This window comes from Rana temporaria, chromosome 4 (genome assembly GCF_905171775.1).
Source record: "Rana temporaria chromosome 4, aRanTem1.1, whole genome shotgun sequence".
In the NCBI taxonomy this organism is placed as follows: Eukaryota; Metazoa; Chordata; class Amphibia; order Anura; family Ranidae; genus Rana; species Rana temporaria.
In genome coordinates, this window is record NC_053492.1 from 116,148,725 (window position 1) to 116,173,369 (window position 24,645).

Below are 24,645 nucleotides of genomic sequence, written 5' to 3' on the forward strand. Positions count from 1 at the left end.
ATTAAAGTGGTTCTAAATGCAGAAGTTTTTTTTTTACCTTAATGCATTCTATGCATTAACCACTTCAATACAGGGCACTTCCCCCCTTCCTGACCAGGCCAATTTTTAGCTTTCAGCGCGGTCGCATTTTAAATGACAATTGCGCGGTCATGCAACACTGTACCCAAACACAATTTTTATAATTTTGTTCCAACAAATAGAGCTTTCTTTTAGTGGTATTTGATCACCACTGGGATTTTTATTTTTTGCTAAACAAATAAAAAAAAAATTTAAATATTGAAAAAAAAAAAAAAAAGTTTTCCTTTGTTTCTGTTATAAAATTTTGGAAAGTAAGTTTTCTCCTTCATTGATGGGCACTGATGTGACTGCGCTGACAGGCACCGATGGGGTGGCACTAATGAGGTGGCACTGACGACGAAGCACTAATATGCAACACTGATGAGCATTGTTAGGTGGCACTGATGGGCACTTATAGACAGCACTGATGGGCACTGATAGATGGCTTTGATAGACAGCACTGATGAGGAGGCACTGGCAGGCATTACTGATGGGCACTGATTGACACCACTAATGGGCACTAATTGCCAACCCTGGTGGTCCTGGGTGGGCATCCCTGGAGGTCCTGGGTGGGCATCCTCAAGGGGGTTGCACTGATAAATAATCAGTGCAGACACCCCCTGTTAGAACATCCGATCGGCTCTCCTCTACTCGCGTCTGTCAATGTCAGTGGAGGAACAGCCAATAAATGTCTCTTCCTGTTTATGCAGTGATCGGACACAGCTGATCACATGGTAAAAAGCCTACATCAGAGGCTCTTTACCGAGATCAGTGATGTGGTGTGTCAGACTGACACACCACACCAACGATCGCCACGCTGCATGCCCCTGCGGGCGCTCGATCGTGGCTTATCCTGCTGGACGTCATATGACTCCTGGTCTGGAAATGAAACAACTTTCCGGCTGTCATTCTGCTATATGGCGGGTGGGATATGGTTAAAGTATACCTAAAGGCCAAATTTTAGTTTTGGATAAAGGGGAGAGGGATTATAACATCTGTCAGGTTTGTATTGCTGTCTGTGCCCCCATTAGAGAGTCACCCTTTCTATTTGCACTTTATACCAATATCACTGAAAGTCATTTGTTGCAAGAAAAAGGGCTGGAAACCACCCACCCAGTGCCCATAGGTGACTTCCAGGCTGGCTAGCTTTACAAAATCCAGGTAGAGCTGAGGAAAGGCTGATCCTAAAAGCTACTGTGCAGAGAAAGTTGAAAAAAATAAACTAAAAGGTAACAAATAAATGGTTAGACTTTTACCATCAGAGGTGAAGAAAATATGGCAAACCTCCTAGGGTCCCAGCAAAAAACTTAGGTAAGCTGCTAGCAGTCCAATTCCTTTTAGATTTTTTAAGGTATTAGTTTAATAAATTAGGAAGGACAGCAGCACCGTGATTTCCTAATTTAAATCTAAAGCCTACACTTTTCTTAAAAGGTGAACAATACAACTTTTTACACATTACACGAGTAGATAATGCACCTCCTATAGTATTTTATAAGCCATGGGAAGTCAACTCAGAGTTCTCTGACCAGTGTGAAATTACCTAACCTGAGGTCTTATGCCTTTATATAGTGATGGAACTCCTTGTTGATGTTTAATAGCCTTTTGACCTACTGTAGTGTGCAGTGACCTTCAGTATATAAATCAAATAACAGAGAACAGACTAATGATTACACATGTTAATTTCAAAACTGTTTTATTGTTACATTAGCCACATAAACAAATACTATTACCTGTCATGTACTGTGAGGTTTTATGCTCGTTGCATAGGTTGTTTCTGATAAAGGCACCAGCATATAAGGCTTCCAAACTCACAGCAAAATGGTTGCTGGCAAAAGATGCCAAGTGTCCTGAAGGTGGCTTGATAGCTGTACTGTGTGGGGGCTGGTAATTGCAGTGATAGATGCAAGTCAGTATTATTACTATTTGGAAGGGCAGATACTGCATGCTTTCCTGGCTATTACTTACCAGCTGGAGATTTACTTGAAAGCAACATGAAAGCTTGAATAAATGAAAGGTCCTGTAGACCACTAGGTGACAGCTGTTAAAGTATTGGCGACATGTATTCTATAGCCATAACTTAAGTCTTCTTTTGCTACAAGGGGGAGAGGTTTTTTTAATCATCTGGCAGTTTGATGCAGGGAAGTGGTGAATGACTTACTTACTTATAATGCTATAAGTGCTTAAAGTGTATCTATGATCAAAATTTCAAATCATATATTCATTTAAACATTGCAGTTGAATTATTTCTAGCCTTCTCCTTACAATCTGAATGATCTTGAAGTTTGTAAACTTTGCGAAGATACCCACACAATTACTTCTTTGATTTCTGACATGTATTCAGTATGCCCTGTAAGTAGGCACTGCAGAACCTGCCTTCTGAAGAACATAGGTGCTGAGAGGAGGATCTCCAGAAGGCAGTATAAAGTACAGGAATTACAGCTTGCAGAGAGCAAGATACCATGGGACGTGTAGTCCTCAGCAATAAAAATTAAAAAGCAGATAAGTATAGTATAGATGGAATTCAGGAAGTTGTGGAAAGATATAACCTGCAGACAGGCAGTGCTCGCAGCATGAAAGGAGATTTTTCAAATAAGCATATACTAGATTGTCAAAAATACCTACTGACTGTATTGCTATTACAATGCTGATGTTATGAAAATAAATGCTGCATGCTGTGACCATAGAACTCCTTTAAGAATGTTTTATTGTTTGTGACATTTACTGGTTCTGGCACTGATGTGGCACAGGGATGCTCTGTGGAAAGGGCAGGCATTGCACATGTGCTTTGCTGGAGCCTGGCAATTATTTGTCAATGAACAGATATTTCTTGTGGCAATCAGTGTAAAATAAAAGACATTACAAAAGTCTCCCAGATGGCCTATCACAGAATAGATTTCTCTCTTCATTTAACTGAATACAACACTAGGCACTAATGTTTATCAGTACAGATAAGACAGATGCTGGTGCCAGCTGGTGATTTAAGGATAGACTGGTTTCTGTAGTCACCATTCCGACTGCCATGTTTTATTTTGAACTCAGCATCAGGCACGGATTGGCTACAATTAATTTCTCAGTTTGAGTATATTTAGAGGTCTCAGAACAGCTGCACTATGGATCCTTTGCATTTTGCTGCTTTAACAGAAAGTAGTTGATGTACGATGTCAACAGGTCATCCATTTTATAGCCCTGCAGGATAATAATTAGCATATTAATAACAAGTAAAAATAGAAAGAATCTTTTTCAGAAGCAGTGATTATTTCTTGTCATCTCTTCAGAACAAACACACACTACACCATTTAAATGACTAATCAGAAATGATGCAAGATAGAAAGAGAGAGTAGAAAGGGTTGGCGTTAACCAAAGATAAACTTATAATATTTGCAAATAGGAAAACAGAAGTCTTCTAAAGAAGCAACAAAATACAATAACATTATCAAATTAAAATGTTATAAACTGGAGTTAGTGGGACCTTAAAAACAATATACCGAAAACAAAATCAACAAATGCTGATAAGAGCATAAAGTGTATAGGAACTGTAAAAATTAACTTCTTATATTTGCATCCTTTTTGTCTTTAAAATATACCATTGAATGTGTTTTTCTATAACCATTCTATGAGTGCAAAAAAAAAAAACTGTTGATCTTGAAAGAAGTTTTAACTATGGACTACAGAATACCCCCTGTAACTAAATGTCCCACACTCCGCCTGAGTGCTTTCGTCATATACTGCTTCCTTCCAGTCTGAATATAGATATCAGATATTCCAACCGCTGACAACCTTAAGGCAATACTCGTTTGGTTGTCAACATGAACTGTTTTATTGAAAAACACAGGTAATACTCTGGAACCCCCCTTTGTATTCTGGGTGGGGTAGACTGTCCAATCAGCAGGGAGAGCTGTTGGAGGAATCCCCCTCCCGCCCTCCTCACAGCAAACACACTTACACATCCCATAATATCCAAGGCAGACAGACAATAAAACAATGGAATACAGCCACACCCCAAACGACCCAGAAAAGAGTACACAACAAAATGAGACAAAATACAATATATATATATATATATATATATATATATATATATATATATATACACACACATATACACACACACAACATTCCAGTGTGGTTGTACAGTGAGTCTGATTAGTACAGATCAGACTGGATTTCTCAATCACCCTGTGCCCCTATTAGAGGCACATGGTAATGTAGACATATGAGGTGCATAGGTAGCTGAAACAAGGGTTTCCCAACTTCTCCATGGGATTCTGGGTTCCACGGGCCCCCCGTCCGAAGTGACTCCCTTCACAACCCCCCCCCCCAATGTTAAGGAGAAGAGGAGAGATGGAGTTGTTCTGTTGTCCTCTTCTAGATTTATAGTGCAGTATGGTGAGTATTGTCTCCCTTGGACAGCAAGTATGTCTGGACTAAATAAATGGAATTCCCATACTAGTACCACATAAGTCACTTGAATTAATTACTGGACACTGAACTCTATACAAGCAGAATTCCAATATCCATACACCACCACGTCCCTGTGCTGAATTTAGTGAAGAATGGAGAGACAAGTAGAACTGCCAAATGATTGCCTGTTCACAATGCCACATCTCTGGTTGCTTACACAAGCAAATTTAAAGTGGTGAGACATGTGAGCCTAGCATATTTGGTCTATGATGCTGACGTACACCTGCCAGGACTGTTTCATTCGGTTCTATCACACTTTTTCTCATTGGAAAGGGCTACAACCTTTGTTCTGGGTTATAATGTTACAGAGACAGGATGTATACATACCAATGAAGTCTCACACAGGATCTTGTTGTCTCTCACAAGGCTTCCAGTTGTCATCTGGAAGTATGTATTGCCACTGTTCCAGCGAGAAATCTTGTTCAAAGGGTGATTCACCAGCAACTCCTGGCGGACAAAACAAAGATGTTAGATACCAACATCGCCATAATCAGAGCATATATCTCACTGGGCATTAGGGATGGTAACATAACACTTGTAGTTTGAAAGCAAGCTGTTGAAGCACTATGTCATATGGGGGGAAATTTACTTAAACACGTGCACACAGAATCTGGTGAAGCTGTGCATAGTAACCAATCGGCCTCAAGGTTTTATTGTCAAAGCCTTATTGTACAAGCTGCAGTTTGAAGCTGGTTTTTATGCACAGTTGCACACGATCCTGGGTGTAATGCCGCGTACACACGATCATTTTTCGGGTTGTAAAAAACTAAGTTTTTCAGGCTCTAGAAAAAACGACTTTTTTTTTCAACTTCATCATTAAAACAGGCCTTGACTACACACGATCATTAAAAAAAATGCTCTAGCAAAGCGCGGTGACGTACAACACATACAACGGAACTATAAAGGGGAAGTTCCATTCGGAAGACACTACCATTTGGGCTGCTTTAGCTGATTTTGTGTTAGTAAAAGACGATTCGCGCTTTTCTGTCTGTTACAGCGTGATGAATGTGCTTACTCCATTACGAACGGTAGTTTTACCAGAACGAGCGCTCCCGTCTCATAACTTGCTTCTGAGCATGCAAGGGTTTTTCACGTCGTTAAAGCCCACACATGATAATTTTTTACATAAAAACAGTGGGACCGTGACACAGCAGCAGCAGTTTGGCACAGTAAGGCTGTGAGGGGCTTGCAATGATGATGGTGAGGGGGGGGGGGCTTTCAATGAGGGGCTTGCGATGGTGGGGGGGGCTTGCAATGATGATGGTGAGGGGGGGCCTTGCAATGATCGTGATCGGCTTGCAATTAATGATTGTGAGGGGGGGCTTGCAATGATGATGGTGAGGGGGGGTTGCAATGATGGTGAGGGGCTTGCGATGATGGTGAGGGGCTTGAAATGATGGTGAGGGGCTTGCAATGATGGTGAGGGGAGGCATGAAATGATGGCTTGAATTTGAAATGATGGTGAGGGGGGCTTGCAATGATGGCCTGAAATCATGGTGAGGGGGGCTTGAAATTATGGTAAGGGGGGGCTTGCAATGATGGCTTGAATTTATGACGATGAGGGGGGGCTTGCAATGATGGCTTGAAATGACAGTGATGGTGGGCTTGCAAAGATGGCTTGAAATGACGGTGAGAGTGGGCTTGCAATGATGGCTTGAAATGACGGTCAGGGTGGGCTTGCAATGATGGCTTAAATGACGGTGAGGGTGGGCTTGCAATGATGGCTTGAAATGGCGGTGAGGGGGGCTTGCAATGATGGCCTGAAATGACGGTGAGGGGGGGGCTTGCAATAAAATACTGGTAAGTTTGTTGGTTTAACTTTACTTGTTCTTCATTTTAAATATTGTATTTGTTCCGTTTTGTTTTTTCACTTCAAAATATATTAGAGTTGATGGGTAGATGGATTGAGCCAAATACAGGGAAATCTTAGAAGAAAACCTTTTAGAGTCTGCAAAAGACTTGAGACTGGGGCAGAGGTTCACTTTCCAGCAGGACAGCGACCCTAGTCATAAAGCCAAAGCTACAATGGAATGGTTTAGATCAGGGGTCCTCAAACTACCGCCCGCGGGCCGACATTTATCTGGCCCACCCCACCCAGGGCCGGATTCCTAATATGCCAGGCAGGTTGTAACACAGTGGTCCCGCTCTGTCACGGAGCTCCTAGACTAGCTCGTGTGATAGAGCTAGTGTTCTGTCTATCACACAAGCTGGTCTAGGAGGAGGAGGGCGGGACTTTTATCACAGCGCGCCCAAACTGTTAACTACACTGTGAGCTCCGTGACACAGCGGGACTGTGACACAGCAGCAGTTTGGCACAGTAAGGCTGTGAGGGGCTTGCAATGATGATGGTGGGGGGGGGGGGGCTTGCAACAAGGGGCTTGCGATGGTGAGGGGGGGGCTTGTAATGATGATGGTGAGGGGGGGCCTTGCAATGATCGTGATCGGCTTGCAATTAATAATTGTGAGGGGGGGCTTGCAATGATGATGGAGGGGGGCTTGCAATGATCATGAGGGGCTTGCAATGATGATGGTGAGGGGGGGCTTGCAATGATGATGGTGAAGGGGGGGCTTGCAATGATGATGGTGAGGGGGGGCTTGCAATGATGATGAGGGGCTTGCAATGATGGTGAGGGGCTTGCAATGATGGTGAGGGGCTTGCAATGATGCTGAGGGGGGGGCTTGCAATGATGGTGAGGGGCTTGCAATGATGGTGAGGGGCTTGCAATGATGGTGAGGGGCTTGCAATGATGGTGAGGGGCTTGCAATGATGGTGAGGAGGGGGGCTTGAAATGATGGCTTGAATTTGAAATGATGGTGAGGGGGGGCTTGCAATCCATAGTAGGGATGTTCTGGAACTGTAGAGAGTCCAGAGAAGGGCAACAAAGCTAATTAAGGTGCTAGTGAAATAAATACCTAACTGTTGGGGGACCCAAGGTAGGGGTGATACAATATATTATATAGAATTAAACCACTCTGGTGAACAAGGAAACTCAACACATACTAAATAGTACCTGGATAGCAGAGTGAGTACATATAAAACAAGTGAAATAAATTGATATGAAAACAAATTAGTTATCTCAGACACTCAAAGGAAGTGAAATCACATTGGTGTGAAAGGATAGTAAGGTGTCTCAAAAGTAGCACCACACAAAAAACGCAGGCCTAAGGCCCCATGCACACGAAACGCTGGTAAACTCGAGTTCAGAGGCATTTGGGCATTTTTTTCAACTGCCCCTGAACACATTTAATGTTATCCTATGTGTCCATGCACACATTCACGTTTTTTTTTCGTTTTAAAGCAGTTGGGTTTAGGCTCGTTTTTTCAGAAGCAAAATTTTGGGTTCAGACGCAAAAGTTTTTGCGTTTCAGACGCAAATCGCGGCAAAACGCGGTACTGGCGTTTTGCCGCAATTTCATTTATAGGCGTTTTTAAAGGTGACCTATTTTTTTACATTACAAATCTCAAAAATGATGGCAAATGATGAAAAACCATGAAAAAAATAAAAAAATGTAATTGCTTGCATTGCATTGTGGACAATCCACAACTTGTGGCAGGTGACATGGCCAGGTGACGTGGCCAGTGGACAATCCACAACTTGTGGCAGGTGACATGGCCAGGTGACGTGGCAAGTGAACAATCCACAACTTGTGGTAGGTGACGTGGCCAGGTGATGTGGCAGGTGACGTGGCCAGGTCACGCGGCCAGTGGACAATCCACAACTTGTGGCAGGTGACATGGCCAGGTGACGTGGCAAGTGTACAATCCACAACTTGTGGTAGGTGACGTGGCCAGGTGATGTGGCAGATGACGTGGCCAGGTTACGTGGCCATTGGAAAATCCACAACTTGTGGCAGGTGACATGGTCAGGTGACATGGCAGGTCACGTGGCCAGGTCATGTGGCAAGTGGACAATCCACAACTTGTGGCAGGTGATGTGGCCAGGTGACATGGCCTGGTGATGTGGCAAGTGGACAATCCACAACTTGTGGCAGGTGACATGGCCAGGTGACGTGGCAGGTGATGTGGCCAGGTGACATGGCCTGGTGATGTGGCAATTGGACAATCCACAACTTGTGGCAGGTGACGTGGCAAGTGGACAATCCACAACTAGTAAAAGGTGACGTGGTCAGGTGATTTGGCAAGTGGATAATCCACAACTTGTGGCAGGTGACGTGGCCAGGTAACATGGCCAGGTAACGTAGCAAGTGGACAATCCACAACTTGTGGCAGGTGTCGTGGTCAGGTGATGTGGCAAGTGGACAATTCACAACTTGTGGCAGGTGACGTGGCCAGTTGACGTGGCAGGTGACGTGGCCAGTGGACAATCCACAACTTGTGGCAGGTGTCGTGGTCAGGTGACATGGCAAGTGGACAATTCACAACTTGTGGCAGGTGACGTGACCAGTTGACGTGGCAGGTGACGTGGCCAGTGGACAATCCACAACTTGTGGCAGGTGACGTGGCCAGGTGACATGGCAAGTGGACAATCCACAACTTGTGGCAGGTGACATGGCCAGGTGACAAGGCAGGTGATGTGGCCAGGTGATGTGGCCGGTGGACAATCCACAACTTGTGGCAGGTGACGTGGCCAGGTGACATGGCAGGTGACGTGGCCAGTGGACAATCCACAACTTGTGGCAGGTGATGTGGCCAGGTGACGTGGTAGGTGACGTGGCCAGGTGACGTGGCAGGTGACGTGGCCAGGTGACGTGGCAAGTGGACAATCCACAACTTGTGGCACACGAGACGCTGGTAAACTCGAGTTCAGAGGCATTTGGGCATTTTTTTCAACTGCCCCTGAACACATTTAATGTTATCCTATGTGTCCATGCACACAATCACGTTTTTTTTTCGTTTTAAAGCAGTTGGGTTTAGGCTCGTTATTTCAGAAGCAAAATTTGGGGTTCAGACGCAAAAGTTTTTGCGTTTCAGACGCAAAACGCGGTACCGGCGTTTTGCCGCGATTTCATTTATAGGCGTTTTTAAAGGTGACCTATTTTTTTACATTACAAATCTCAAAAATTATGGCAAATGATGAAAAACCATGAAAAAAAAATGTAATTGCTTGCATTGCATTGTGGACAATCCACAACTTGTGGCAGGTGACATGGCCAGTGGACAATCCACAACTTGTGGCAGGTGACATGGCCAGGTGACGTGGCAAGTGTACAATCCACAACTTGTGGTAGGTGATGTGGCCAGGTGATGTGGCAGATGACGTGGCCAGGTTACGTGGCCATTGGACAATCCACAACTTGTGGCAGGTGACATGGTCAGGTGACATGGCAGGTCACGTGGCCAGGTCATGTGGCAAGTGGACAATCCAGAACTTGTGGCAGGTGATGTGGCCAGGTGACATGGCCTGGTGACGTGGCAAGTGGACAATCCACAACTTGTGGCAGGTGACATGGCCAGGTGACGTGGCAGGTGATGTGGCCAGGTGACATGGCCTGGTGATGTGGCAAGTGGACAATCTACAACTTGTGGCAGGTGACGTGGCACGTGACGTGCCAGGTGATGTGGCAAGTGAACAATCCACAACTTGTGGCAGGTGATGTGGCAGGTGACGTGGCCAGGTGACATGGCCAGGTGATGTGGCAAATGGACAATCCGCAACTTGTGGCAGGTGACGTGGCAAGTGGACAATCCACAACTAGTAAAAGGTGACGTGGTCAGGTGATTTGGCAAGTGGATAATCCACAACTTGTGGCAGGTGACGTGGCCAGGTAACATGGCCAGGTAACGTAGCAAGTGGACAATCCACAACTTGTGGCAGGTGTCGTGGTCAGGTGATGTGGCAAGTGGACAATTCACAACTTGTGGCAGGTGACGTGGCCAGTTGACGTGGCAGGTGACGTGGCCAGTGGACAATCCACAACTTGTGGCAGGTGTCGTGGCCAGGTGACGTGGCAAGTGGACAATTCACAACTTGTGGCAGGTGACGTGACCAGTTGACGTGGCAGGTGACATGGCCAGTGGACAATCCACAACTTGTGGCAGGTGACGTGGCCAGGTGACGTGGCAGGTGACGTGGCCAGGTGACATGGCAAGTGGACAATCCACAACTTGTGGCAGGTGACATGGCCAGGTGACAAGGCAGGTGATGTGGCCAGGTGACATGGCAAGTGGACAATCCACAACTTGTGGCAGGTGATGTGGCCAGGTGACCTGGCAGGTGACGTGGCCAGGTGACGTGGCCAGTGGACAATCCACAACTTGTGGCAGGTGATGTGGCCAGGTGACGTGGCCAGGTGACGTGGCAGGTAACGTGGCCAGGTGACATGGCAAGTGGACAATCCACAACTTGTGGCAGGTGACGTGGCCAGGTGACATGGCAGGTGACGTGGCCAGGTGACATGGCAGGTGACGTGGCCAGGTGACGTGGCCAATACACAACTTGTGACCGGTGATGTGGCCAGGTGACGTGGCAGGTGACATGGCAAGTGGACAATCCACAACTTGTGGCAGGTGACGTGGCCAGGTGACATGGCAGGTGACGTGGCCAGGTGACGTGGCCAGTGGCCAATCCACAACTTGTGGCAGGTGATGTAGCTAGGTGACGTGGCAGGTGACGTGGCCAGGTGACGTGGCAGGTGACGTGGCCAGGTGACATGGCAAGTGGACAATACACAACTTGTGGCAGGTGACGTGGCCAGGTGACATGGTAGGTGATGTGGCCAGGTGATGTGGCCAGTGGACAATCCACAACTTGTGGCAGGTGGCGTGCCCAGGTGACATGGCAGATGACGTGGCAAGTGGACAATTCACAACTTGAGGCAGGTGACGTGGCAAGTGGACAATCCACAACTTGTGGCAGGTGTCATGGTCACGTGACGTGGCAAGTGGACAATCCACAACTTGTGGCAGGTGACGTGGCCAGTTGACGTGGCAGGTGACGTAGCCAGTGGACAATCCACAACTTGTGGCAGGTGACGTGGACAGGTGACGTGGCAGGCGATGTGGCCAGGTGACATGGCCAGGTAACATGGCTAGTGGACAATCCACAACTTGTGGCAGGTGACGTGGCCAGGTGACATGGCCAGTGGACAATCCACAACTTGTGGCAGGTGGCGTAGCCAGGTGACGTGGCAAATGACGTGGCAAGTGGACAATTCACAACTTGAGGCAGGTGACGTGGCAAGTGACACGCTAAATACACATACACTGCTGCTCTCTCAGCTACTACTCACTCTGGTCTCACAAAATGGCTGAAATGGTTAAATAATACTGTTTTTTGAGCTTAGGGAGGGTCTTATGATGTTTCTTAACCAAACGCTTATAAACGCAAACGCAGTAAAACGCGGTAAAACGCTGCAAATTTCGCGGCAAAAACGGGCGTTTTAAACGCCGGTTTTTGTGTTTGAAAACGTGTGTTTGCATCTGCGTCTCGTGTGCATGGGGCCTAACTGTTTATTTTTATAAGTATTGCATGTGGATATGCAGACAACCTCATTCGAATGTCCCAGGTGGCTGCAACAGGAGCTCCTTGCCTGTGACTAGTGTGAACTAGTTATCATCAACAAAAATCGAACTCACTAAAGTGATTGGAAAGTTTTAGGGTATGTTACTTCTTACATTCAAACAATATTTTTAGGATACAGCGAGTAAAATAAGTACTGAACACGTCGCCATTTTTTTAGGTAAATATACTTCTAAAGGTGTCATTGACATGAAATGTTCACCACATGTTGGTAACAACCCCTGCAATCCACATATATAAAGAAACCAAAACAAATAAGTTTAGAAATTAAGTTATGTGTAATAAAATGGAATTACACAGGGAAAAAGTATTGAACACGCTAACTGAAATGTATTTAATACTTGGTACAAAATCCTTTGTTGGTAATGACAGCTTCAAGACACCTCTTGTATAGAGAAACTAGTCACATGCATTGCTCAGGTGTGATTTTGGTCTATTTTTCAAATCTTGAAGTTTCCGTGGGCCTTTTCTATTAATTCTGATCTTTAGTTCCTTCCATAGATTTCCAATTGGATTCAAGTCAGGTGATTGGCTGGGCCATTCTAGCAGCTCTATTTTCTTTCTTTGAAACCAATTGAGAGTTTCCTTGGCTTTGTGTTTGGGATCATTGTCTTGCTAAAATTTCCACCCTTGTTTCATCTTCATCATCCTGGTAGGTGGCAGCAGATTTTTTATCAAGAATGTCTAGGTACGTTTTTCCATTCATCCTTCCTTCAATGATATGAAGTTTGCCAGTACCGCATTCTGAAAAACAGCCCCACACCATGATGTTCCCACCTCCAAACATCACTGTTGGTGTGGTGTTTTTAGGGTGATGTGCAGTGCCATTTGACCTCCAAACATGGTGTGCCTTATGGCATCCAAAGAGTTTAATTTTGGTCTCACGTGACCAGACCAAATTCTCCCAGTATTGCACAGGCTTGTCTAAATGTTGTGCAGCAAACTTTAAACAAGCTTCAACATGCTTTTCTTCAGTAATTGAGTCTTGTGTGGTGAGCGTGCATACAGGCCATGGTGGTTTAGTACATTACTTATTGTTTTTTTTTAAATAATTGTACCTGCTAATTCCAGGTCTTTCTGAAGCTCTCCACAAGTGGTTGGCTCTTGGACAACTCATCTAATCATTTTTCACTCCTCTGTCAGAAATCTTGCAAGTGCTCACTTGGACATTCAGAAGTTTAGAAATCCTTCTGTAACCAATGCCATCAGTATGTTTTGCAACAATATTTTTGCGAAGGCCTTGAGAGAGCTCTTTGCTTTTACCCATTATGAGATGTTTCTTGTGTGACACCTTTTTATAGGCCATCAGTTGAGACTGAACCAGCTGATATTAATTTGCACTGACAAGGGGCAGGATTACTTTCTAATTACTGGTTTTAGCTGGTGTATTGGCTTTCCATGGCTTTTTGTGCCTCCCTTTCTTCAATACTTTTCCCCTGTGTCATTCCAATTTATTACACATAACCTAATTTCTGAACCTATTTGTTTTTTGTATGTATGGATTGCATGCAGGGGCGTATCATAAAATGAGTGGGTCCATGTGCAAGATAAAAAGTGGGACCCAGGCATCAATAAAATAAAATGCGGCACACAGTGCGCTGTAAAAACTGTAGGCAGGAGGACAGGGGGCCACAGAACGTGGGGCTGGAGGACACAGCGTCGGAGGAGGTGGACAGGGGTCTGGAGAACACGGGGCTGGAGGAGAAGGACACGGCAGACATTGGGGGGATGATCGGTGTGGCAGAGGGACTGTTGCAAGCACTGATCTCCCTGTATGGCATTTCAGCTGACAGCCAGGGGAAAGAGAGGAGAAGCGGCTGTCTGAAACGCCATGCAGGGAGATCATTGCTCGCAACTGTCCCCCACCCCGGCGCACCGATTATCGTCGAAATCAAGGAACAATCATCCACGTGTGCAGGATGGGTCACAGTAACCCCCCCTCTCGGGGGACCGTGTGTAGTGAACAGTCTGCACACATGGATGATACGCCACTGATTGCATGTGGTGAAAATTTCATGTCAATAGCACAATTAGAAATATATTTCTTCTTGTAAAAAAAAATATATAAATAAATATATATATATATATATATTTACTTAGAAAAAGGGTGACTTGTTCAGTACTTATTTAAAGGGGTTGTAAAGGTTTGTTTTTTATTTTCTAAATAGGTTCATTTAAGCTAGTGCATTGTTGGTTCACTTACCTTTTTCTTTGTTTTCTTTGTCTGAATTTCTCACTTCCTGTTCCTCCTCCATAAGTAAGCTGTTCTGGCTGACTAACCCCCAGCCAAAACATGGGGACAAGCTTACTGGGGAGAAACAGGAAGTGAGAAATTCAGACAAAGAAAAAACTATTTAGAAGGGAAATCAAAGGAAAAGGTAAGTGAACCAACAATGCACTAGCTTAAAGGAACCTATTTAGAAAATAAAAAAACTAAAATTTACAACCCCTTTAACTGTTGTATATTAATTGTTTTACATTTTAGTTCTGTTGTTTTTAGCTAACAGAGATTTTTAAAGTGTGCAAGAGAATATTTTTTCATATTTTTTAATTTATCAAAGCATGGCTGCCAGGAGTGCATAATACATGTCAAAGCTAAGTGCCTTGACTAATGTTGGACCCAGAAAATGATCACCCAAGCCGACTGTAAGCTGCTTTGAGCATCTATTAATACATATTCATGTGGGCAAAGTGCATCATCATGAATATTAATAGGGCTTTTAAAAAAAAAGAATGTTTTAAACAGTTTTACTCTCATATTAAAGGAAAGAAATGTATCATATTATAAATAAAATCAGTACGTTTCTTATCACATGACTATCCTTTACCAGTGTAAAAGTGTTGTAGCGGTGCACTGAATGCAAATTCTAGTGCCGAAACCGAAAATCCAGGATGCACTTGGCCGCAACCGAGACCAAAACCAAAAATTACAGTTTAAAAAAATATATATTTTCTTATATATAATTGTATTATATTACATTTTTTAAGTATACCATGAATTTTAATAAATATTAATTTATTGTCGGCTATTAACTTCACCTTTAGCGCAAGAAAAGCTCAGGAAAAATACATCCTTTTAAATTCTATTTATGTCTTCACACTGTTAGAAGTAAAAATAATAGTGCCATGTGAAACCAAACAGGGTCACAGTCCACCTTCTAGGTTATATGCTACCACACCCCAAATAATTCATGAAAATCTCTTATTGTATTGTGTCTTACCAAAAGTGCTAGTGCAAGAAATGCATTTTTTTTAACAAATATGAATCATAAAGTGCTGTATGTGCAATCAAATAAATACCATGATCATAAAGTGTTATAGTGCATATATCTGCTCATAATAAAAAGTGCTGCAAAAAACAATACATCAAAAAATAAGTCTGTATGTGTAAGAAACACAGAAAGGAAAAAAAGATATAAAGTCCCAACAGCCAAATTCATATCTACTGTAATAAATGTAATTAAACTTCTCCAAAAATGCTCTTCATGCCACTGTGCATATCACACACGATATGATCCTTTACCATTAAATAAATACACTAACTATAAACATAGGCTGATCAAGTTATAAACCAGCAACTGCGCATATACTGATCCTCACAGTAATAATTGGCTCCCCTAAAAAATGCAGATCCTCACAGTACCCACTCTCGCAAACGTGTCCTCATACATAAACGGAGGATAGGAGAAAGAGAGCTTCCTTAACATAAAATCTTTTGATAAAACAGGCTTTTATTTAAAATACATTTAAACACATTTTCATCCCAACACTAGGGTAAAACAGCTCAGTCGTTTGCCTATTGTCTCCGGCCGGCCGGCGAGTCCGAGCTGCAAGTACAATTTTTGGCATGCGCGGTGACGTCAGTGTCCTTGCCACACCCTACGTGTTTTGTCAATGTAACATGTTGAAATGCATTGAATGCATCAATATTGCACCTGTGTTATGTTTGTGATGTGATTTTTGAGTCCCATGACCAACACACCACACCACAAGCACAGTAAAATCGTTGGCAAAATCATGTTAAAATCATGTGTTTTCAGAGCTCTTTTTTAGCAAAATGCTGAAAACACAATTTTCGGCTGATATGTTTCAGCAGTCAAAATTGCAGTGCATCTCTAGTTGTAGGTATAATATATTGCAGTTTAGAATATGTTTTAAATACATTTGTTTTTTTAAGATGAATAAAAACATGGCACGGGACTCCTGCTGCATTACCTGCGATTAGAAGCCTCTGTACAATAGACCTAATTATTTTACCTTTGTCTTTGGGTGATAAAGTGATACTCCAAGCCTGTTTATCGCAATGAGCACAATGTCAGGGTATGATGGGTCGGAGCATTGCTACAAGACAGAAAAATATTATATAATTAAGAAACCTTTATTAAAAATGATTTCCCCGCTAATATATCACACATCATTTAGAGCAACAATCTCTAGTTTTATGGATATAATCTTCATACCAGGGCTGGACTGGGACAAAAATTTGGCCCTGGACTTCATCCAGACCGGCCCACTTTAATTCAATAAAATGCTGCCCCCCACCCCCCGAAAAATCACGCCCAACAAAAGGTCCCTACATCCATTATTGTATATCATGAGAGGGTGAGAGAGAGGGGAATGAGAGAGAGAGAGAGAGAGAGAGAGAGGGAGGGTTGAGGCAAAGGGGGTGAGAGGGGGTGGATGACAGAGGGGGGTGAGTGTAAGAAAAAAGAGAGCGAGTGTAAAAGAGAGAGGAGGTGAGTGTAGGACTGAGGCGTTTTTCAGGCACTTTTGGGCTAAAAATAGCACCTGTAAAGCGCCTGAAAAACGCCTCTGCTGCAGTTTTTTTTTTAAAACGGCCCACTGAGCCATCGGCCCACCGGGAAACTCCCTGTAGTCCCTATGGCCAGTCCATCCCTGCTTCATACTGACACTACAATAGTACAGTTTCTATGGTTTCTCATAAAAGGCTTGAACTAAGGAAAAGTATCTAAAAAGTTAAAAAATAGGTCTTCAGTAAGAGCTACATCGCTTGAAAAGGTAATTATTAATGAGGACTAAAGAGTCCATTGGGTCCTGGTCTTGTTTTGTAAAGGCATTAATTACATATTAAAATATGAGAAGTGTTAAAAATGATTTTTTTTGGCTGCATGATACAAAATGAAATATTAAAGCATATGTATTTTATAGTCTCAGTGCAAAAAATAATAATTTACATTGATCAAGGATATTAATCACAAATCCACCGACACAATATAGTATGTAAGGTAAACAGTGACGCTATAAAGAGAAATCAGTTTGGTGTTACATGTGTGTGCAATATTGGAAGGTTTTATAATTTTATCAAATGGGATTGCACTATTGGAGTGTTTTAAATATATATATATATATATATATATATATATATATATATATATATATATATATATATATATATAGATATAGGCGATCTGTAAATCACCTATTGAAGATCAGTGCTGGAGTATCCACAACCCTTGAGCCGAGCATGAGAGTGTGAGGTAATAAGTGTAGGTGAGTGCATACCCTATGGGGAATTGGTGACACATTTTGCATGTGGTGTGGTGTGGAAACTACTTCTCAACATCAGTGATTTATTGCAGACTATGTCATGTACATACTCATACATGGATATGGTCATTTTGGACTTTATGTGAATATATGCACTTATTTTTTCACTGGGTAATAATGTCCCTTTTATTTATTTCACTTTATAGTGCCACTGTTTACCTTATATACTGTATTGTGTTTATGGATCTGCGATTATTTATCATCTTTTAAAGTGGCAGCTATAGTTTTACATGTTTCTGTACTTATTATTTTTTTCACATACTGTGGCACAGTGGTAGGATCAGTAGTTGAATAGGTTTTTTTCATTTAAAGATCCTCTAGAGTTTTCACAAGGATATTAATTGCTTTGTAATATACAGTATCTCACAAAAGTGAGTACACCCCTCACATTTTTGTAAATATTTTATTATATCTTTTCATGTGACAACACTGAAGGAATGACACTTTGCTACAATGTAAAGTAGTGAGTGTACAGCTTGTATAACAGTGTACATTTTCTGTCCCCTCAAAATAACTTAACACACAGACATTAATGTCTAAACCGTTGGCAACAAAAGTGAGTACACCCCTAAGGGAAAATTTCGAAATTGGGCCCAAAGTGTCAATATTTTTGTGTGGCCACCATTATTTATTTGTGAAAACTCTAGAGGATCTATAGATGTGTGTCAGATGCTGTAATTGTCAATCTGCTGTATCCTGGAGAAAACTTACTACGTGTATTCTAGTGCCAGCATTTAAAAGTAGTTTCCAGGGGCATAAAATTAAACAAATAAACAGTACTATCTCAGAAGACAGTGACAGTAAAATCCCAGCACAACTTCAATACACAGACACAAATTGGATGTGACACTGAGGCAGCCCATAAATTAGTAATTTCTGAAAGAAAAAAACTTGCACTCGATGTGGATGGAGCTCCCCGGTGAGCTATTCTATTCTGACAGCCCTGCCATCAGAATACACGGATCGAGTGGCACAAATCCGATAGTGTGGTTGTAAAAAATTTGATCGGTAGGTCAAGCCTTTTACACCCTGCCCATACATGGATTGAAATTTGGCTGGTCCCTTAAGAACTGGCCAAATTTCAATCCATGTACGGCCAGCTTGAAGCTCAAAATTACAACCATTACCAAAAACATCTCGGGCAAAAATCTTCAAAATGATGATTGCCCCAGTAAATTAGAATGGTTGACAACTGTATAGTTTCAGTTTTATATAAGAAATAATAACACAAGAAATAAAGAACATTTTTCAAAGATTACCAATGTTTTGAATGCCCATAGACTAGAAATGTAGCTGGACCACATACAATTTTTTTTTTTCAAAATGTTTGTTAGGATGCTACAGTACTTGTTTTGATCCCTTTATAAACAACTAGTATGTAGTGATGCACCTTATAAGCCATGGTTTCCAAAAACACTGAACTGATGATGATCAAAAAGCCTCTTTGCAGTTATATAATGCATGTTTCTATAATATCAGGCTATATTTTGCACTATACTCCCCTGGCTCTGGATGTGCACTTGTAGCCGGATTCAGAAAGACTTACGCCGACGTATCTTCTGATACGCCGCGTAAGTGCACCGATGCGCCGTCGGATCTCTGCGCCTGATTCTTGAAATAAGATACGCCTGAATTTTGGCTCCATCCGACCAACGTAAGTCTCCTACGCCGTCGTATCTTGGGCGCATATTTACGCTGGCCGCAAAGGGGGCGCTTCCATTGATTTACGCGTTGAATATGTAAATGAGCGAGATACGCCGATTCACGAACGTACTTACGCCCATCTCAGTAATCTACGCCGTTTACGTAAAGCGTACGTCCGGCGTAAAGTTATTCCACACAATAGCAGGTGTAAGTCATGTTAGGGTATGGACGTCGGAACAGCTGTCGTATTTTACGTTGTTTACGTAAGTCGTACGTGAATGGGGCTGGGCGTAGGTTACGTTCACGTCGTAGGCATTGAGCCGTCGTATCTTAGGGAGTATATGCAACGTGATTCTGAGCATGCGCCGTTCGTTCGGCCCTTTATTTACATGGGGTCGCGCTTCATTTTAATACATCACGCCCACTTCCTGGCTACTTTGAATTAGGCAGGGTTACGCCGGCCAATTTACACTACGCTGCCGCAACTTATGGAGCAAGTGGTTTGTGAATACTGGTCTTGCCTCTCTATGTTACGTCGGCGTAGCGCATATGAGATGCGCTACGCCGGCCAAAAGATGCGCCGCACTACGAGAATCCGGCTAATTGTGTCTTGGGCGTAGAAGAATGACTTTTAATGGCTCTACCCACTGTCATGAAATGAGCAATAATTCTCATTATTTTTGGAATATGTGATGAAATAGGACATGTTTTAGAAAATCTTTACTGTGATGTGCACTGATTACAGTTGTGGGCTTTCTGGTTTCTTTAGTCCCTTTTTACTATAATCTGTATGTTGTAAAGTCTCAACCACTCTAGTACATAAAATTCGTTCAGACAGTTGAATAGCCAGAACAGTCTGCAGCCCCAGAACTTTTTTAATGTAACCTATATTCTATATGCTCACCTTGACCTCAAAGAAAGCAGAACCGTATGTTGGCCATCTGCAAATATGCTTCAGAAATGACACCTTCGCTTCATCCACTGTTTTCTTCTCATGTTTATTATAAGCAGATATGATGTTCTGTCAAAAAAAATAATTGTTAGTATTCTATGAAATATATTTCAAAATATATTCAGATGAATCCAATCCTAGAGCATTAATACACAAATTCCGACCTCAGAAAGGGTACAATAGATACAGACGGTCAACAACAGACAAACATTTTAGTGCTACAGCACCAGCTGCCAGCATAACATAAGGATCTTCAATCTCAGGTATTACAGATAACAAAAACAAACAAGATGCATATAGTGGTTATTACAAGGGTTACAAATCCACTACTGCTAGTTAACAGATTTCAAAACCAATATCAGTGGACCCAAAGAGAGCTGTATAGCATGGTCACCTCAGGAAAGGTGGCCCAAATAAGAGACCCAGAAGACCAACTAATGGGCTCTACAGGCAAGGCAGTACCCATACAAGCGGAAACCATAAGGTACAACATATTAATCAGAGACCGTAGACATAACCTTATCAAAGTAAGTGAGGTGCGTATAACATTTGTGGGGGATAGGGAATCCATCAAACTCAGTAAACAGGTTTCGATAGAAGGCTGAATACAATGGACAATCTCAAGCCAGTATTGCTGGGTGGCTGCACACTCCCAAAATATATGAATGAAGTTGGCATTGAGAGAAGAACAATGCCAGCAATCTGAGGACTGAGAAAGATAGATTCTAGATATCCTGGCCAGGTTCAAAAGTATTCTGTGCAGGAACTTGTAATGAATAAGGTGGTCTCTAGCAGTTAGCAATAATGAAGGGGGCCTCCCACATATTATCCCAATCATCACTATGCATTTGGGGGACATTGGCCAAACAGGCATTCTGACATGGCAACAGAACTGCACCTGTGTCTATAAACAGTTGCTTATATATGGTTGACAGTGCCTTAGATAAGGTGTCCTCATGGAGCAAAGCCTCCATGTTTACCCGCCTGAAGGGTAAGCTTGGAGGTACCAAGCTGAGCAAAGAATACATGTCTAAACTGCAGATAGTGGAAGAAATGAGAGTTGGGCAACTGAAATATAGACTTCAAAGCCCCCCTATTGTTCTTTGGAATTCAATTGGGTTACTATGCTAGCTTATTAATTGTGAGGCACAGAAATGAGAGACAAGCACTGAACTCTATTATGTCATGTGTTGAACCTTGGACGTTACCTCTCCTGGGGTACATAAAAAAATAAAAAGAATGTTCTTGTACCTCCAGGGTGCCATCATTCAAGCCTTTGTTTTACAAGTTATTTTAGATGGAAAGGTTTAACATAAAACACTTTCAGTTTGTTTTTTGTAACAGGTTGCTGAAAGAATATCCTACATGAAAAATTCCTGTTTTGTGTGGAAAATGGCATTCCAGTAAACCCCTATTAGTGACTTGCTGTATGTCTCTATGTGCTTCCAACTTCTCTAGCAATCCACAACGCGTTTTTTTTTTTTTTTGGACTAAGCACGATGAGTAGCTGAGAGCGTGCTTGTCTTGCTTGCTCTGTATATTTTTTAAGATGTTTTAAATGTTGAATATTTTTTATATTTTAATAGAATTCTACATAATCATAAAGAGATTTTTAATACAGCTTACCTGTAAAATCTTTTTCTTGGAGTACATCAAGGGACACAGAGCGGCATTCATTACTATATGGGTTATATGGAGTACCTTCAGGTGATGGACACTGGCAATCTCAAACAAGAAAAGCCCCTCCCTATATAACCCCCTCCCATAGGAGGAGTACCTCAGTTTTGTAGCAAGCAGTATGCCTCCCAAAATGGTCCCCAAAAGAGGGGTGGGAGCTCTGTGTCCCGTGATGTACTCCAAGAAAAAGATTTTACAGGTAAGCTGTATTAAAAATCTCTTTTTCTTTATCGTTACATCACGGGACACAGAGCGGCATTCATTACTATATGGGATGTCCCAAAGCAATGCTTACAATGAGGGGAGGGAGAACATCTTCAAGACAAAAGGATTTAATTTAGAGATATACTCAAATCATAATAAATCCAACTTAGTTGAGAAAAATAATCTTACATTTTAAATTTAACTCAAAAAAAGAGGAGCCTCCGGAATCCGAGGGTCTCAACTGCAGCCTGCAGCACTGCCTGCCCAAAGGCTGTATCAGTATTCCTTCTTACGTCCAACTGGTAGAATTTTGTAAACGTGTGGACAGAAGACCAGGTTGCCGCCTTGCAAACTTGAGCCATAGAGATCTGGTGGTGTGCTGCCCAGGAGGCGCCCATGGCCCTAGTAGAATGAGCCTTTAATGATACTGGAGGAGGCAACCCTTTCAAGCCGTAGGCCTGAGTGATTAATTGCTTAATCCACCTAGAGATGGTGGACTTTGCAGCTGCCTGCCCCTTCTTGGGCCCATCCGGTAAAATGAACAGCACATCCGTTTTCCGGATCTTCTTTGTAGCTTTAAGATAGGCCTTCATGGCCCTGACAATATCCAAGGTATGCAGCAACCCTTCCTTTCTGGAAGTAGGTTTAGGGAAGAAGGATAGTAATACCAAATCCTGGTTTAGATGAAAACTGGATATAACCTTCGGTAGGAAGGAAGGATGAGGGCGGAGAACGACCTTGTCCTTATGAAAAATAAGATATGGTTCCTTACAGGATAAGGCCGCCAGTTCCGAAACCCTTCTTGCGGAAACTATGGCGACCAAAAATACTAACTTCCTTGTCAGTAAAACCAAAGGAATTTCAGCCAACGGCTCAAACGGTTGTTTCTGTAAACTTGACAGAACAAGATTTAAATCCCACGGGCAAAGCGGGGATCTAACTGGAGGTTTAATACGTAAGACCCCTTGAAGGAAGGTCTTAACCAGCGAGTGGGTGGCCAGCGGCCGCTGAAACCACACTGACAGAGCAGAAATCTGTCCTTTGATTGTGCTTAATGCCAATCCTTTATCCACTCCTAGCTGGAGAAAACTTAAAACTCTATCGATGGTGAACTTGCGAGGAAGCCATAGCTTGGACTCACACCAGCCTACATAGGCCTTCCAGACCCTGTGATAAATCACCCTAGAGACCGGTTTCCTGGCTCTGATTAGGGTAGAGATTACTTTCTGAGACAGACCTCTACCCCTGAGAATCAGGGATTCAGCTTCCAGGCCGTCAAATTTAGATGCCGTAAGGCAGGGTGGAGGATCGGACCTTGCGATAGCAGGTCTGGCCGTAGAGGAAGAGTCCAAGGGTCTCCCACTACCATCCTTAAGATTAGTGAGTACCATGCCCTTCTGGGCCATGCTGGAGCTCCCAGGATAACTGGTATGTGCTCCACCCTGATCCTGCGCAGCAGGCGGGGTAGTAACTGGAGCGGGGGAAACGCATAAAGAAGTTTGAACTGATGCCAAGGGCAAACCAGCGCATCGGTTCCGCAGGCCATCGGATCCCTTGAGCGGGACATGAACCTGTCTAGCTTCTTGTTGAGTCTCGATGCCATGATATCCACGTCCGGCACTCCCCATCTTTGGCAGAGTACTTGAAAGATTTGTGGATGCAGAGACCATTCCCCCGGCCATAGAGTCTGGCGGCTTAAGAAGTCCGCCTGAAAGTTGTCCACTCCTGGAATGAATATTGCCGATATGCAGGGCACATGAGCCTCTGCCCATAGGAGAATCAAGCTCACCTCTCTCTGAGCGGCTTGACTCCTGGTTCCCCCTTGGTGATTTATGTATGCCACGGCCGTGGCATTGTCTGATTGAATTCTCACCGGGAACCCCTGCAATTTTGACGTCCAAGCCCTGAGGGCTAGTCGAGCAGCTCTGAGCTCCAAGATGTTGATGGGCAACTGCTTCTCTGGCTTTGCCCAAGTACCTTGGCGAGTGCAACCATCCAAAATTGCTCCCCAGCCCGTCAGGCTGGCGTCTGTGGTCACTATCTTCCAAGCCACTGGGCTGAAAGACTTCCCCTTCAGTAGATTCTGAGGGTCTAACCACCAACACAGACTTTGTCGGACTCTTGATGAGAGCGGCAACGGGATATCCAAGGCCTGTGGCCTTCTGCTCCATGCTGACAGGATGGCTGCCTGCAGGATGCGAGTGTGGCTCTGGGCGTATGGTACCGCCTCGAATGTGGCCACCATCTTGCCTAGTAACCTCATACATAGGCGAATAGTCGGTTCCTTCTTGTTTAGAACCAGTAGGATTAATTCCTTGATGGCTTTGACCTTCCTCAGAGGTAGAAACACTCTCTGTTGTTCTGTGTCTAATCTCATGCCGAGATATTCCAACTGCCTTGTGGGCAGGAAAGCTGACTTTTCTCGATTTAGGACCCAGCCGAACTTCTCGAGGTATTGGACCGTGAGGGCCACTGCTCGCTCCAAGCCGGGAGACGAGTGATCTATGACTAGGAGGTCGTCCAGGTATGCTAGGATCGTGACCTCTTGGATCCTTAGCTTGGCTAGGATTGGAGCTAGGACCTTCGTGAACACCCGGGGGG

At 43.4% G+C, this 24,645-nt stretch overlaps 1 protein-coding gene across 1 annotated transcript in view; it reads right to left on the reverse strand.

Moving 5' to 3' along the window:
* Positions 1-1,733: 1,733 nt before the first annotated feature.
* Positions 1,734-24,645, reverse strand: part of MYO7B (myosin VIIB) — a 349,736-nt gene continuing 326,824 nt past the window's right edge. Inside the window, exons 45-48 of the mRNA XM_040348869.1 lie at positions 20,116-20,232; positions 16,257-16,340; positions 4,846-4,965; positions 1,734-3,243 (exon numbers count right to left, since the gene is read on the reverse strand). Of these exons, the coding sequence (XP_040204803.1) occupies positions 3,166-3,243; positions 4,846-4,965; positions 16,257-16,340; positions 20,116-20,232 (399 nt within the window). The 3' untranslated portion in view covers positions 1,734-3,165. The remainder of the gene's footprint in view (positions 3,244-4,845; positions 4,966-16,256; positions 16,341-20,115; positions 20,233-24,645) is intronic.